At 40.6% G+C, this 16,859-nt stretch overlaps 1 protein-coding gene and 1 pseudogene across 3 annotated transcripts in view; one reads left to right on the top strand and one right to left on the bottom strand.

Moving 5' to 3' along the window:
• Positions 1–4,341: 4,341 nt before the first annotated feature.
• The window catches only part of STN1 (STN1 subunit of CST complex), a 57,155-nt gene continuing 44,637 nt past the window's right edge, over positions 4,342–16,859 (top strand). Inside the window, exons 1-3 of one of the 3 annotated variants that reach the window (XM_043980826.1) lie at positions 4,342–4,471; positions 5,287–5,484; positions 8,388–8,483. In XM_043980826.1, the coding sequence (XP_043836761.1) occupies positions 5,352–5,484; positions 8,388–8,483 (229 nt within the window). In that variant the 5' untranslated portion in view covers positions 4,342–4,471; positions 5,287–5,351. Of the gene's footprint in view, positions 4,472–4,521; positions 4,717–4,758; positions 5,106–5,286; positions 5,485–8,387; positions 8,484–16,859 lie in introns of those variants that run through there. The other 2 variants (XM_043980827.1, XM_043980828.1) reach the window with 2 other exon arrangements.
• Positions 9,330–9,910, bottom strand: LOC122738957 (annotated as a pseudogene).

Below are 16,859 nucleotides of genomic sequence, written 5' to 3' on the forward strand. Positions count from 1 at the left end.
CCTTTTAATTTTTTTAATACTATAGTCTTTAATATTCAGGTCACATATCCAATCTTGAATTTGTTGTGGAATGTGGTATGACATTGGTCTAAGCCTAATTTCTGGCAAACTGGTTTCCAGTTTTCCCAATAGTTCTCATTTTGACAAGGTATCTCTTCACATGGTAATTTATATTTTGGGGTTTATCAAACACTAGGTTATGGAGCTCAATTATTTCCGATCTTTCTCTGTCTAGTTTATTTCATTCATCTACTTTTCTATTGTTTTAAACCAGTACCAAGTGGTTTTGATGATTGCTTTAATATGTAGTTTGAGGACCATAAGTGCGATTTCTCCTTCATTTCTACCTTTTTTCTATTATCTCCCTTCCTAGCTCTTTTGTTCCTTCAAATGAATTTTGTTGCTATTTTGTCTAGCTTTGTAAAATTTCTCTTCAGTAGTTCAATTAGTATAGTATTAAACATGTAAATTGATTTTGATAATGTTGTCATTTTTATTATCCTGGCATGGGCCAATCATGAACACTGAACATTACTCCAACTATTTAATTAATTATTTAAGGAACATATGTAATAAAATATATACAGGCATTGAGTGTGTTTTGGTAGATGAACTCTCAACTATTTTATGCATTTTGTAGCTATTTTGAATGAGACTTTGTTTTCAATTATTTACTTTTTTATTGTTATAAAATTAAAATGCTGTTGATTTCTGTGGATTTATTTTATAGCCTGCAACTTTGCTGAAGCTATTATCTCTTTCATTGTTGATACCTTCAGATTTTCTAGGAACAATCATGTCAGCATCATACGATTATTTATGCTTTTTCTTTATGGCTTTAGTTTTTTCTCATCTTATTGCCATTCTTGGTATTTAGAGAACATATTAAATATCCCAATAAACAATAAATCTAATAAATATTTCTCAAGTGCCTACTATGTGCCAAGAACTGTGCTAAGCACAGAGGATATAATTAATAAAAGAAAAGATAGTCCCTGACTTAAAGGAGCTTAGAATCTAATGAAGGGAGACAACATGAACAGAGGCAAAAAAGGGGGTAGAGGTAGACTGGATTCTTTGAAGAACTGATAACTAATTTCATCAGTGCTCCAATTTAATATTAATGGAAGTTATTGTCATTAGGACATAATGACAATAAATATTTTTTGAATTGAAGTTATTGACCTGAATGATTTAAACTGTCACTTCTATGCAATTTGTTATGTATTCAATCTGTATATTTCTACCCCTGGCTTTTTTTTTTTTAATAAAAGTATTTTATTATTTTCCAGTTACACGTAGAGATAGTTTTCAACATTTGTTTATATATGATTTCTAATTTCAAATTTTTCTCCCTTCCTCCCCTCCCCTAGACAACAGGTAATCTGATATGGGTTATATATACATAATAACACTAAACATATTTCTGCATTAGTCATTCTACCCCTGGCTTCTTGCATACTAGGCATTGCCATTTGGTTGTCTCTCAATCACTACAAAATCAAGACATCTATTCATTTAAATTCAATAACCACTGATTAAACACCCATTATATGCCAGGATAAAAGCAAACTCATTATTATGCCCTTCAAAACTGGATACTGCCTTATTTCTATTAATTCTCCTTGTTATCCCCAGCTTGAAATCTGGATTTTTCCCAATCCTTTATCTTGTATCCTCATATCAATTCTTTCTTGATTCCACTTCTAGCTATCAAATTGATTTATTTAATTGATTTATTTAAACCAATGTAGTAATTCCCCCAAAAGGTTTTCCTGTCTCCAATTTATCCTCTAGATTGTACACTATTCAAGGGGCAAGGACTATGATATTAATATTTAGATCGTCAAAGAGCCTAGCACTATGCCTTAAACATAATAAATGCTCATTAAATATTTGTTGAATTATTTACATTGTTCCCTTGCTCAGTAACCGCCAGTGGCTCCCCATTCCTTTACAGGATAAACTCTACCCTTCTTAGCTTGATTTTTGAGGCCTGCTAACTGGCCTTCAACTACTTCTCCAGCTTTATTTTCCACAACTTCCTAACATAAACAAACCCTCACTCTAGCTGGGCAGATCAACACACTATCTCATGACCATCCCTTGCACATATCATTCCCCGTATTCCATCTGGAATAGAGAGCAAGCAAAATGTTCAGTTAATTTTGAGTAGTCATTAGAGGCTAGGTCTTATCACGAGATATATGCTTAGGAACTTTGCAAATCCTACTTTGCAGAATTATAGAATTCCAAGGCTGAAAGTACTTTAAGGGATCAACTAGGTATTTATAAATACTTGCCAAATGACAAAAACTTCCTTCAAGCAGTAAGTAACACACAACCTAATCAAATTACAATCCAATAAAAATGTTAAGTAAAGTTCTGAACTAGGGGCTGAGGAATACATAAAGGTCAATAAACCATATTTTCTGTTTTTTTGAAGTTTATAGTCTCAGGGATTGGGGAATAGATAGTTATTTGGGTAACACAAATTAGGGCAGGCATGAGGACATTAGGAATGCTACATAGTGCAATATAAGGTCAGAGGAAGGAAAGGGAAATCCAACCCAAAACTTATCCTGTTGGAAAAGTTCTCCAAAGAGGAAGATTCTATAAATTTTCTTTATCAACCATTCTAATCTAAAAAAAATTCTTAATGTCAAATTCAATTCAGTACGATTCAATAAATATTTATCGAGCAGTTTACTGAATTTTAAGGAGGTAGAGAAGATTAAGATTAAAAGTTTAGCTAAACTAAGGTCCTCAGGAAGCTTATAGGAAACTCTTTATTGAGTCTAACTTTTGGCTTCAACTTACATTTATTTGCTCAGGTAGTATGCTGAAATCAGAATGAAACCCCACCAAACTTCAAACATATTATATTAATTTCAAGCCCCGTGAAAAGAAGGCCAGGATCTGAGTTAAACTTTGCACCTCCCTCAACATGTTATTTACCCCTCAGACCAGTTCATTATAATACCTTTTCCACCAGCCTTTTAACACAATAAATTTTTGTTGAAGTCAGATAAAAATTGCTTCCTTTATGCAAACTAGGAGTGATCATTAAAGTTCTGGGGGAGTTGCCAGTGTGCTCCCTTGGTAACTTCTTATCTCTAGGACTATTCCTGTGGGAGTAATTCATTAATTATCCAAAGCCTCTAAGTATGCACAACTAGTGATTTTCTGCTTCTGCCCCACCCCAGTTTAGATAGATGTGGTTAGGAAAATGTAGTTCAACCTGTCTCTTACCTTTTCCATCCGGCTCTTGTCACTTAGAAGCATCCATTTTCTGGAGGATTCTAAGGAAGAGCCTTAAATCTAAACCTATATATCAGGGACCCTTGTAGGAGCGGGTCAGGGAATGCTGAAATCTACGAAGGAGTCCGTTTGGGTTCGTGCAATGGTATGGGATTTATTAATTGGCGTCATTCTAATTGCACACATTTTCCATTCCAGTCTCCAGTTTCCACTGCACTTTATTCTAAATGGTTTTCAGTTTGATTCTTCTGACAGTCACTTTTCTCTACTAAAAATACTTAAACAGAGGCGTCTCCTGTTATTCAGGACAATGTATAAGATTGTCCTGAAGTCAATTATTGTAATTTTGAACAACTGATGAGAAGGAATGCAAAGTCTTTAATTCTTCTTTTAAATTTACAGGGGCTGAACCTTTGATTTCTTTGGAGGAGCTAACCTTCTAGCAATATAGCTCAGCACTTAGCATATGATAGTCCTAAGTGACTGGCCCTTGTCACACACCGGTAGCAGGCGTCAGAGGAAGGACTAGAAGGGGTCTTCCAGGCCGCTGGGCCAGCCCTCGATCCCTTCGCTTGGCGCCTCCCAAGATTAAGGAAGTAAACATCCTCGGGACCGTTACAGAATACAAACAAAATAGTACATTTTCAAAGTCCTTAGGTAGAGAAATACTTCCTCTTCCAGCAGAGGAGGGGGATGGGAGGGGGAAAATACGATCCTGGTGGCCCAACCACCACCTGAGGAGGGCCTAGAAGCGGGGCGGGGGGGGGGGGTGTCTGAGGAGCGCCTTATCAGACAGGATAGCGTTTGCTTTGTTTGCCCCTACTGGAGGGTTTGTTCCGTTGTACTTTGGGGGTCTCCGCGGTGCCCAGAGGCAGAGCTTCTCGCAACGACAACGGGTGGTGTCAGGGAAAGGGAAGAGAGCAAGGGTGGGGCCAGGGCGGAACCCAGGCGCGCAAGGAGCAGCATTCCCAGAGGCCGCCGGAGGAGGGGACGGACTACAAGAGACCTAGCGGGGCCGGGCTTTGGGCCTATAGGGCGGTGTCTGGCCTGGTCTAGAGCAGCCAGTGGTTGCAGGAAGGGGGAGGGGCAGACAGGAGGGCTGGGCCTGGGCTGGTTCGGAGGAGCGCTCGTCCCGGAGCAGGCCTGGAAGGGGCCGGGCCTCCCGGCCTCCGAGCCTTCGAGTGACGCGACGGGGGACGAGAGCGTGCGGGTGCGGGGAGGCGGGAGGAGAGGGCAGGAACTTCTTTTTCATTTCCCTTTTTCTTTGAGGGAAAGGGGGAGCTAAGGGAGATCGCGGGAGGCAGAGCCCCACCCAGCTGCCGGGGGAGGTGGGGGGAGATGGGCCTTGAGGTCACGTGCATATGGTCGGCGTCTCCTCCTGGTACCCAGGTCCTGTGGGCCTAAACCAAACTGGTTTCTGTGCATAAGGCGCGGCCTCTGTCCGAGCGCTCCGAAGTAGGTGATGGGCAGCTTCGGAGTTGCTCATTTCGGCCCACGTGGGCAAGGGAAGTTCTTAGTAGGGGAGCAGGCCGTGGGAGGTGGTCCGCGCAGGCTTGCGCTGTGGGCGTGTCCCTTTAGAGCAATCGCCGACGCGTTCGATTTAAAAGAGCAAGCCTCGCGGTGACTAGGCGGGATGCGGGCACAGTCGAGCTTTTAAGCGATGTTGGAATAAGTACTATAGAAGCAACTATTGCTGTTTTAAGTTGCGCTGGGTTCAGCAGTGACGACTCTAAAGCGGATTCTGGGGATATGGGTTCAAATACTGTTTCAGCTACTTAAGGGGAGCGATACCTTGATGTAAAATCAGGGAGCTGGCAAGATGGCCCCTAAAGAGCCTTCCAGCTGTAAGTCGATGATCCCATGAAATCCCCCAAAATCTTAGCGCCTCAGTTTTCTCATCTGTAAAGTGAGCGTTGTACTTCACCTCTGAGATCTATTTACCTTTTATATCTGATCCTTTAAATTAACCAAATTCCCAACCCAAGTTAAATCCCACAGATTCTTATTTTTGTTTTATGCATCCAGGTTACATTCTTAACAGCCATCCTGGACCACTCAGTGTTAGTTGAAATTGATAATCTAGCTTCCAAATGCAGCCAGAGCCCAGAGAATGTGAAGAGGAGACCCCTTCCCTTTTGTGGGGTTTGGATCCTGTGTTTTTAGCGTTTGCAAAATTGTATGTAAAGGATATACTGAACATTAAAGAGTCTCAGCAAGCTCCTGGTAAGTAGTTTTCAGGTACCGTTGGCACAACCAGAACGTTACCTGGCTGCAGGGTTTATCACACGTCTTATTGTCAACATGAGGTTTGCAAAGTGCTTAGTTGGATACTTGGCAAAAATGTTGCAGTGGTTCCTTGGTGCCTGTGAACATGATCGTAGCACATTTTACTCAACTCGGGAGCAAATTCAACTTCTCTTTATTTGGGGGCCTTTAAAAAAGACAACACGAGGAAATTGTTTTTGTAAGGAAGGAACTTCGTATGTGCCTACTCGGTAGTCTGATCAGATTTTTAGTTCTCAAAATGTCTATTTGGGGGCAGCTAGGTGACTCAGTGGATAGAGCACGGGCCCTGGATTCAGGAGTACCTGAGTTCAAATCTGGCCTCAGACCCTTGACACTAGCTGTGTGACCCTGGGCAAGTCACTTAACCCCAATTGCCTCACCAAAAAAAAAAACAACCCACAAACAAAATGTCTATTTGGCTTCTTTTGCACATGTCCCTTTCTCTTAATGTTTGCTCTTTCCCCTTTACCTGTTGCTTTCCATATAAGTTATCAGAGATGGGATAATAGCTCACATTTCTGCAGCACCATAAGCCTGTGCTTAGGTATTGTCTAGGTTTTATAGATGAAGTAATGGGCCGAGAAGGATGAGAATATGTCCCAACCTGCATAATTAGTCATCTTCGGCAGAACCAGTACTGGGACTCAGCTCTTATGTTTCAGAGTCAATGCTCATCCCCATACTACTTCATGTCTGCCTAACAGCAAATACATAGGTGTTTAGGGACAGGATTGATCGATATACAATATACATTGGTATAATGACTATTTCCCTCCTATGGGAAAATTTCTGCCATGTCAGGGTTTCACAAAAGAATATCTATTTCCCACCTATTTGTTCTGCTGTGTATTAAAATGTGGAGCCTGAGTTGGAAGGCTCCTCAGAAGGTTTCCTAAGCAGGTGTAACTTGTGTGGTAGAGTTTTGTCATTTTAGTAAGATACTAGTAATATTATAAACAACTCATTTAAAATAGTGTTTTAATTTCTGTAAAGCACTTCACATAACATAGCTAAGCCTCTTGATAATTCCATCAGGTAGGTTACAAATCCCATTTTATAGAGAATAGAACTGAAGCTCAGAAAAGTTTAAGTGATTTGCCCATCCGTGGTCACATGTCTGTGACTACATTTGAATCCAGGTCTTCCAGACTCTGACTCCTTGTACTCTAGGCACTAGACCAACTTGAGGCATTCAATAGAATGTAAGCTCCTTGAGAATAAAGATTGTGTTGGGACAGGGGGATGAAGTGAATAAAGTGCCACCTGAGTTCAACTATAGCCTCAAACATGTAATAGCTGTGTGACCGTGGGCAAATCAACCTCTGTTTGCCTCAGTTTCCTAATCTGTAAAATGGGGCTAATAATAGCACCTACCTCCCAGGGTGGTTGTGAGGATCAAATGAAATTAATTGTAAAGCATTTAGCACAGTACCTGGCACATAGTAAGCACTATATAGATATTAGCTATTGTTATTTGTCACCATAGTAGTGTCTAGCACAGTGCTTGGCACGTGGGAGCCTGATAAATGCCTCTTTTACTGTTTAGTTCTATGTACTGGTAACATTTAGAGAGCCTTTTACTCTTTAATTTCTACGACACCTTTCTTAATAATTGTTGGAAGTGGTATGATTTTTGCTTGTTTCCTGTTGGAAGGCAGCCAGCCTTCCCCACAGGCATCTGTTTTCCAGAACAGTCTAGTATTTTTCAAAGCTCATCTCCTTAGGAAGAAACTAAATCATACCAAATGCCACCCATATGGAAAGATCCATTGTAGATGAATGAGGTTGAGAGGGGTGGAGAATGGGGGCAGGGAAATGGAGTATTAGAAATCTGTTGCTAAGGCTTAACTTTTTCCAATGAGTTAAAAGACTAAAAATTGCTTAAGACTAACAGTGCATTCTAATCTGCTGTAAAAGGTGGTATTTGATCTTTAACTAACTAGAAACAACATTGCCTTTAAAGAAATAATCATGAAGGCTATGTACCAGGAACTTTTTTCATTCAGAATCCCTGTTGAGTCTGAGGGAGTGTGAAAAAAGAGGCCTGGAATGAGGCAGTATACTTTTGGCCCCAGAAGGTTGGCCTCTATGACACAATTCATATTATTTTTTGTAAGAGAGGAAGGATTCCAAGAAACAGTGACTCATGTTCAGAAGAAACACTGGCAGATACAGATTGACCCAGCTCTTCCTTGGCTCCTTTTTGTTGTCAAGGTATTTTTTACACTTCCCCAAATACTGTATGTCTGTGTCATAGGATAGCAAATTGCTATTTTTAGGACTCATACATTAAAGTTGTGCATTTTGATTTCAATGAGTTGATCAAAATCAGTAGAGTGACATACATATTTCTCTTCTAGGCACCAGACCCAACTACCTTAAATTAATTTTTAGCTCTTATACTTGTGGAAAAGTCTTTGTCAGAACTGCTTTCTTTTTTTTCTCAGTATCTGGCATTTCAAGTGGCAGAAATATGCCACTGAGTGGTGTAGGACAGTGGGAAGAATACTGCATTTGAACTCAGAGGACCTGGGTTCAAATCCCAATTCTGCCATTTATTACTATGTGATCTTAGACAAATCATTTACCAAATCACTTAACCTCTTTGAACTCAAGTCCTCTTCTCTAAATCGAGGGTATAAGACTAAATCATCTCTGAGTTCCCTTCCAACTCTCCATCTATATGACCCTATAATCCCTTTACTTTAAGGCTGGGACTTGAATATTAAACTATTTGGTAAGCATAGGAAAAAATGCCATTAATAATACATTAACATTATAATTTCCTACATGATATATGCAAGATGTGGACCTTGCTGTCATGATTACTTCTTTTGCAGGTGTATTTTTTTACAACGGACACCCAATAAAACAAGTGGATGTTTTGGGGATAGTAGTTGGAGTGAGAGAGAAAGAGTCATTTTACAGCTATGGAGGTAAGTTCATTTCTCTTTTCTTTAGTTTTCTTGTTACAGTTGCACCCCCCCACTTGGCCTGACATTACTCTGCGCTCATCTGGGAGAACATTGGAGAATGTGAGGTAAGCTCTCTTTGAGTTCATGTGCTTTCTTCTGTAAGAGAGACCTCTTGGGAACCATTGCCTTCAATCTGTGGGAAAAGTAAGACAGAAAATTAGAATAAACATGGATATTAGCAATGAGGGGTGACAGTTGAGAAAGGACATGGGTAGACATTGAAAAGAAGGTAGAGAACAGGAGCTATTTAGTGTTGAGGTAGATAGTCCCGCACGCTTCCATGGTCACCGAAGAGATTGTGTTACAGCATATATGGAAATTGATTATAATGATGACCCTGAAGAATCATGAAAAAGTTAAGTTATGTTTAGTATGCTCTTAAGAAGGCAGGGAAAGAGGGTCAGTGTATTTTAGAAATATTTTCCCATAAAATATCCCTGGTTTCAAATTTTTTAAAGTTCTAGCACAATTAAAGAAATAAATGAAACTTATCTAGGTAAGACAGATGCCTCCAAAAGTACTTTGTAAGTGACAGTGTGCCATATAAGCAAGTTGTTCTTACAGTTGTTGTTTTATTGTGATGAAAATAAATGAGGTATTGCACCAAAATAATAATGACTAATGGTAATAATGGCTCTTATATGGTTATTGATTGGTGATTTTACAAAGGCAGAGGAGCCTACTGCAACTGACATATTGGATGGCTGGAGGAGTTTTTTGTGTTTTTTTTTGACAAAAAGTATTTTAATTTTGACATCTGAATAAGTGTTGACTCCTCAGGACACTGCTTTTGGCATCTTTTCCAACTTATTCATCAGCTTGTTGCACTGTGTCTTTCTCAGAAACATAGATATCATCCCAAAATTTTCTGATATCCTTGTTTTTTACTGTGGTGGCCTTTTGGAGCAGGGCAGCTGAGTTTGATACAAGTTCAATATCATTTCCTTCAAGAATTCACTCATCTTCCTGGGCTTGAGAAATAGCACAAGCCACACCTGGTCAAATGCGTACTCTTCGAATATATTTTTCACCCAAGAAATTTCTGATTTCGACAAGTGGGCCATTCTCTTGAACAACAACATTGATGGGGAAGTGAGCATACACAGACCTCATCTTGTAACAAAAACCCAGAGTAACACCTTTGATCATGTTTTGTACATGGCTGCAGATAGTTCAAACAGTTGCAAGTTCTTTTCAATTTCCCCACCACTTGTCCACCCGGAGCCTTTTTTTTCTTCTTTCCAAGGAGACTGAGCTCAACATTGATATGGTTGAAATCCCTTCGGAGGATTCCTCTGGGCCCCTTCACAATAACTGTACGACCCTTAAGAGAGACGTCAATATTTTCTGGGATGTCGACAGTCTGGTTGCTTAGAATGGTCTTCATTCTGACAGTGAAAGGGCCAAAGAGCTGGAGGAGTTTTCTGTGGGAAACTTGACTTTTGATTTAATCGACCCCAAATGTGGCCTAATTTTTACCTTTTAGTCTTCTGAGATTGTGTGTGTGTGTGTGTGTGTGTTGTATATATTATTCATATTTTATTTTATCTGGAAACAGATGGAAGGATCCAGGTCATAAGAGTTTTTAGTATTTTTTGCTAGCAGTAATTGGAAAAAAAGATGAAATATTACCATGTGCATCATTAACATATATTATATTTACTAGCTATAGATTGGTTTATGCTTACAGGGTTTGAGTGTTGAGAATTTTCCCAGGGTGGTGCAGTGGATAAAGCACCAGCCCTGGATTCAGGAGACCTGAGTTCGAATCTGGCCTCAGACACTTGACATTTATTAGCTGTGTGACCTTGGGCAAGTCACTTAACCCTCAATGCCCTACCAAAAAAAAAAAAGAAAGAAAAGGAAAAAAGGAAAAGGAGAATTTTCCCAAGCTCTTTGCTTTTTTTCATTGTCTTTATTTGTATTCTGGAATAGAATCGTATTCCCTATTGAGGCTTTTCTTGTCCAGAGTTTTCTTTTTAGTGTTATATGCTTTTATTCCTATAGGAACAAAGGGTGCTGGACCTCTTTATTTACCAGCTTGCTCATTTGGACAAGCATTTATTTAAGGGCCTGCTTTGTGTCCAGCCGTGAGTTAGATCTTCTGTAGGAAATAAGGGACTTCTGAGGCAATTCTTTGTCCTCTAGGAGGTCCAAGAAGAACCAGAAGAGGACTTCACTATTTCTGTATTGGGCATTTTCTAGCAGTTGTGATCTTGTTGAAATGATTTTTCTCTCTAAAGTAATCTGATCCCACCCCCTCACCCCTCACCCCTCCCCTGCCTTGTCAGTCCATAGGAAAGGTCAGTAGCATTTGTTTTGTAGCTCTGTTTTTAAGACTCCGTTTATTTAGGCCCCTAAGGTGTGAGCAGTGAGGGTTAAGTGACTTGCCCAGGGTCACACAGCTAGTAAGTATCAAGTGTGAGGCCAAATTTCAACTCGGGTCCTCCTGAATTCTGGGCTGGTGCTTTATCCACTGTGCCACCTAGCTGCTCCAGCTGCAGATAGTTTCAATGCTCATAGCTACCTTTTGAGGTGTTAGTGGTAATGAGAGTTTATCCTTTTTTTTTTTTATGATGAAACTGAGGCTCAAAGAAGTTAAGGGACTTGTTTAAGGTTGTACAATGAGTCCCTGACAGCCAGAATTTGAACCCGGCACTTTTGACTTCAAATCCAGTGTTCTTTCTATTCTACCATAGCTTTCTCTGCATATTCAACTTTCGGAGAGCCAGCAGTGATTTTTAAAAGAATTATTTTGTAGACCTAAACAAGGATGTTGTCTCTCCCATAAAATAAATCAAGGTCTAAGAAAGACTTGGGGCATTTGACTATGGTCGAATAAACTTTTCCAGAGAGGGAGTTCCCCAAGAGAAAGGAACCGTTGAGGGCTGTGTTGGGAATAGTGGAATAATTCAGAATGAAAATAACTTGTAAGCCTAATCTCTCCGACTGCCAGAGTCAAAGCTCTTTCTGTCTCTGCTGTCCAGAGGCCTTATTTTAGCTTTTAGAATGAGTACCTGCCAGGCTGCCCCTCCCTGTTCTTTCCTCAGCTTTGGTCAGCCTGACTCACTGGGAGCTATACTTGGGCTGTTTCCTGTTCACACTGTTTGACTTGTCTCACTTCTAAAAACAAAAGGGTGACCAGGGCCGGCTTGGAAAGGAACTGGTATTGCATCAGCTGGAGAGTAGAGGCTTCCCATACATACATAGCACTGTGGTGATCTCTCCCCCTCTGTCCATTCAGCAATAGTGGCCCCAGAAGGCTCTAGAAAGATTCTAAAGTGAGAGTCCAAAGCAAGTATTAGCCTGTGGCTTCTGTCACTGTCCTTAGAGGACATGAATACCACAGTGAAAACAGCTTCAAACAGTATCTTCCACTGGGGCCAAGAAACCTGGGAGGCAGATGTCCTCCAGCTTCAAGAATTCAACTTGTCCCCAGTTGGAAACTTAAGAGAATTTCAAATTGTATAATAAAAGTCTGTATTTTCTGGGGACAGAAGTCAGCGGACAAACATTTACTAAGCACTTACTAGGAACTTTGCTAAGCTTTAGGGATACAAAGAAAGGCAAAAAACACAGAGGCACCTTCCCCTCAAGGAGCTCACATTGTAATGTGTGGGGTTTTTTTTTGGGGGGGGGGTTGTTGGGGTTTTCGTGGGACAATGAGGGTTAAGTGGCTTGCCCAGGGTCACACAGCTAGTAAGTGTCAATTGTCTGAGGCCAGATTTGAACTCAAGTCCTCCTGAATCCAGGGTGGGTGCTTTATCCACTGTGCCACCTAGCTGCCCCACTCACATTGTAATGTAACTAGATACATACAAGAAAGAGTTGGTATAAGGTAATCTCTAAGGGGAAGGTGCTAGCAGTTGGGGGAACCAAGAAAGATTTCTTGGAAAAAGCGGGGTTTAAGCTGAGTCTTGAAGGAAGCCAGAGAAATTAAGAGGAAATGAGGAAGGACACCATTCCTGGCAAAGAGATAGGCATTGCAAAGGCACAGGAACTAGATAGGAAGTGCCCTTGTGGGTTTAAGTCCTGCCTTTAATGTACCACTCACTAGCTGTGTGACTAAAGGAATCTTTAATGTTGCAGAGCTCCATAGCTCTCAAGGGCTATGTGTCAAATGAGTGGCTTCTTTGATGAAGGAGCTTCCACACTGGGAGTCCACCACACTGATAAAATCACAAGGTATAGATCCAGAACCAACAAAAGTTTGCCTAGATGCTTAATAATAGTTGCATTGTTGGCATCAATTTTAGATCATTGTTGGGTCTAGAATAACCTATTAACCAATGAAGAGGTGCTCCTGTTTCCCAGTTCCAGTTCTGGCCCAGGTTTTTCAACTTGGTTTGTCAATCATTATCTTTGTTGTATGTAGTCATTTTGTAGAAAAATTTTAAAACCTTTGTCCAACCCAGTCTGGATTGGCTTCATCTAGATTAACTCCTGCCAAGCAGACCCCACCATGCCAATCTGCTGTTTTCCCATATCACTGGCAGAATAACTCAAGTGTCTCTCCACAGATGAGTTCATGCAAAAATCATGAATAAAAGAGAGGGCATAGTTGTTGTTTTTTTTAAAGTTATTTTGAACTCACTGATTTCTTTTTGTCCTAAAACAAAATAACCTGCCTAGGCAGACATAGTTAATGAGTTGGTTTGTTTTGCTTGTATTTATTTGTTTCTAGTGGGACATCTTTTAGGGGAGGGTGGGGCAGTTAGTGGATAGTGATAGAGATGCAAATGAAAACCAAAACAGGAGTGTCATTAAAACATCTATAATCCCTTGTCTCCACTTCTTTCCTTTCACCTTCTTCTTAACTCTGCACCCTGGATTCTGGCCTCATCTTTCTTTTCTTTTCTTTTTTTTTTTTTTGCAGGGCATTGAGGGTTAAGTGACTTGCCCAGGGTAAAACAGCTAGTAAGTGTCAAGTGTCTGAGGCTGGATTTGAACTCAGGTCCTCCTGAATCCAGGGTTGGTGTTTTATCCACTGCACCACCCGGCTGCCCCCTTGGCTTCTTCTTTCTTTCTTTCTTTCTTTCTTTCTTTCTTTCTTTCTTTCTTTCTTTCTTTCTTTCTTTCTTTCTTTCTCTCTTTCTCTCTTTCTCTCTTTCTCTCTTTCTCTCTTCCTCTCTTCCTCTCTTCCTCTCTTCCTCTCTTCCTCTCTTCCTCTCTTCCTCTCTTCCTCTCTTCCTCTCTTCCTCTCTTCCTCTCTTCCTCTCTTCCTCTCTTCCTCTCTTCCTCTCTTCCTCTCTTCCTCTCTTCCTCTCTTCCTCTCTTCCTCTCTTCCTCTCTTCCTCTCTTCCTCTCTTCCTCTCTTCCTCTCTTCCTCTCTTCCTCTCTTCCTCTCTTCCTCTCTTTCTTTCTTTCTTTCTTTCTTTCTTTCTTTCTTTCTTTCTTTCTTTCTTTCCATCATAAAAGTATTTTATTATTTTCTAGTTACATATAAAGATAATTTTCAACATTTGTTTTTATAAGACTTCTACTTTCAAATTTTTCTTCCTCCCTCCCCCCTCCCAAAGACAGCAAGCAATCTGATATAGGTTATATGTGTACAATCACATTAAATATATTTCTGCATTAGTCATGCTGTGAAAGGAGAATTAGAGCAAAAGGGAAAAACCTCAAGAAAGAAAAAAAATTAAAATAGTATGGTTCAATCTACATCTAGATTCCATAGTTCTTTATTTCTGGATATGGAGAGCATTTTCCATCATGAGTCCTCTGGAACTATCTTGGACCACTGAATTGCTGATGTGAGGGAAAAATCCATCCTCTTTTCAATAATTCTCAGGAACTCAGCAGCGAGGTAACAAAGGCTTTATTTTCTTCTCATGAGAAGGAGGTACCCTAGTGTGCAGCTAGTGGGTGCCCCGAAAGGGGGCTCGCAGGCCCTGTTTTATACCCTAGTCCCTACCGGGAATGGACCTTCCCCTTTTTCATTACTGGTGGGGTTACAATCTACGCACAAAAACTAGCTAATCGGAACGCAGTATTCTCACCCCTCTTCCATGTATGGGCATAACTCAGGAGTGGACCTTATACTTCCTTATATGGACACAACTCTGGAGCGGACCTTATTGAGACCAGGGCTCTTTGAACCATGTGACCTTGCTAACCTGAGGGGGAGGAGGGGATCTGAGACCTTTGTCCTACAAACAGGTCAGGGGGGGAGTATGACTGACTGTTATATCCACATTGAGAGGAGACAGTTACCCATTTCTCACAGCTGAGAAGAGTCAAATCTATCACAGTTGATCAACACATAATGTTGATACTGTGTACAATGTTCTCCTGGTTCTGCTCATCTCACTCAGCATCAGTTCACGTAAGTCCTTCCGGGTTTCTCTGAAATCCACCTGCTCATCGTTTCTTACAGCACAATAGTATTCCATTACATTCATATACCACAACTTGTTCAGCCATTCCCCAGTTGATTGGCAAGCCCTCAATTTACAATTCCTTGCCACCACAAAAAGAGCAGCTATAAATATTTTTGTACATGTAGGCCTTTTTCCCTTTTTTATGATCTCTTTGGGGAAAAGACCTAATAGTGGTATTGCTGTGTCAAAGGGTATGCACAGCTTTATAGCCCTTTGGACATAGTTCCAAATTGCTCTCCAGAATGGTTGAATCAGTTCACAGCTCCACCAACAATGCATTAGTGTTTCAATTTTTCCACAGCTTCTCTAACATTTATTATTTTCCTTTTTTGTCATATTAGTTTGGCCTCATCTTTCAATCAAAACTGCTCTTTCCAAAGATACCAGTGATCTCTAAATTGCCAAATCTAATGACTTTCCTCTTAGTCCTCATCCTTCTTGATCTTTCTGCAGCCTTTGACACTGCCAATCAGTCTTTTCTCTCTGATATTCCTATCTGAACGCTCTTCTTCTATCTTTGCTATATTTTCATCTAGGTTATGTCCATTAACCACAGGTGTTCCCCAAGGCTTTTTTTCTGGGCCCTCTTTTCTTTTCCCTTTATATTATTTTGCTTGGTGATCTCACCAGCAAGCATAAATTCATTTATCTTCCCTATATTGATAATAGGGAAGGTAAGTGGCACTCATCTTCTTGAGTTCAAGTTTGGCCTCAGACACTTACTAGCTGTAGGACCCTGGGCAAATCACTTAACCCTGTTTGCCTCAGTTTCCTCATCTGTAAAATGATCTGGAGAAGAAAATGGCAAACCACTCCATTATCTCTGCCAAGCAAACCCCAAATGGATTACAGAGTCAGACGCAACTGAAAATCACTGAACATTAGTATTTATGATTCCCAGATCTCCTTATCCAGCTTTAACCTTTTTCCTAATCTCCATTCTCCAAAGCTAACAAATGCATAAGTGCTTTTAGGTTTGCAGAGTGCTTTTTACATATTATCTCATTATCCTCAAAACAGCCCTGAAAAGTTGGGTGCTATTATTATCCCAATTTTACAGATGGAAAAACTGAGGCTGGCAGAAATTAAGTGACTTGCCCAGGATCACACAACTAGCAAATATTTGAGATTAGCTTTGAACCCAGGTCTTCCTGCCTCCAGCTTCAGCACTCTATTTACTGTGTCACCAAGCTGATTACTCAACAGGTCCAAAACTGAGCTCCCAACTCCCAAAATATCCCCATTGAAATTCTACCCACTTTCTCACTTTCTTCTTCTTCTTCTTCTTCTTCTTCTTCTTCTTCTTCTTCTTCTTCTTCTTCTTCTTTTTTGGTGGGGCAATGAGGGTTAAGTGACTTGCCCAGGGTCATACAGCTAGTACATGTCAAGTGTCTGAGGTCGGATTTGAATTCAGGTCTTCCTGAATCCAGGGCCAGTGCTTTATCCACTGTACCACCTAACTGCCCCCTTTCTTCTTACTTTTGAGGGCACCATCATCCTCCTAGTCACCCAAGCTCCCAAACAGGATGATCTTATCCTCTTGTCTTGACCCTTTCATCTCTAATATCCAATCAGTTGCCAAGTTATATTGATCTGGCCTTTTGATTCTGTCTTTTCTATATGCTCCCTTCTCTCCTCTGACACTCCTTCTCTCCTCTGACACTGCCACCATCCTGCCCTCATCTCTTCACATCTAGACTATTGCAGTGGTCTGCTGGTTAGGCTCCCTGCCTTAAGTCTCTTCCCAATCCAGTCCATCTTCCCCTCAGCTGTCAAATTAATCTTCATAAAGCACGGAAGGATTATGTTACCCTCCTGTTCAATAAACTTCAGAGGCTCCCTGTCATATCCAGGATTGAGTATAAAATCCTCTATTTGGCATTCAAGCCTCTTCATAACCTGCCCCTTCCTCCCCTTTTGAGTCATATTGTACCTTATGCTTCCCCTGGCCATGTAT

This window comes from Dromiciops gliroides, chromosome 2, assembly GCF_019393635.1.
Source record: "Dromiciops gliroides isolate mDroGli1 chromosome 2, mDroGli1.pri, whole genome shotgun sequence".
Lineage (NCBI taxonomy): Eukaryota > Metazoa > Chordata > Mammalia > Microbiotheria > Microbiotheriidae > Dromiciops > Dromiciops gliroides.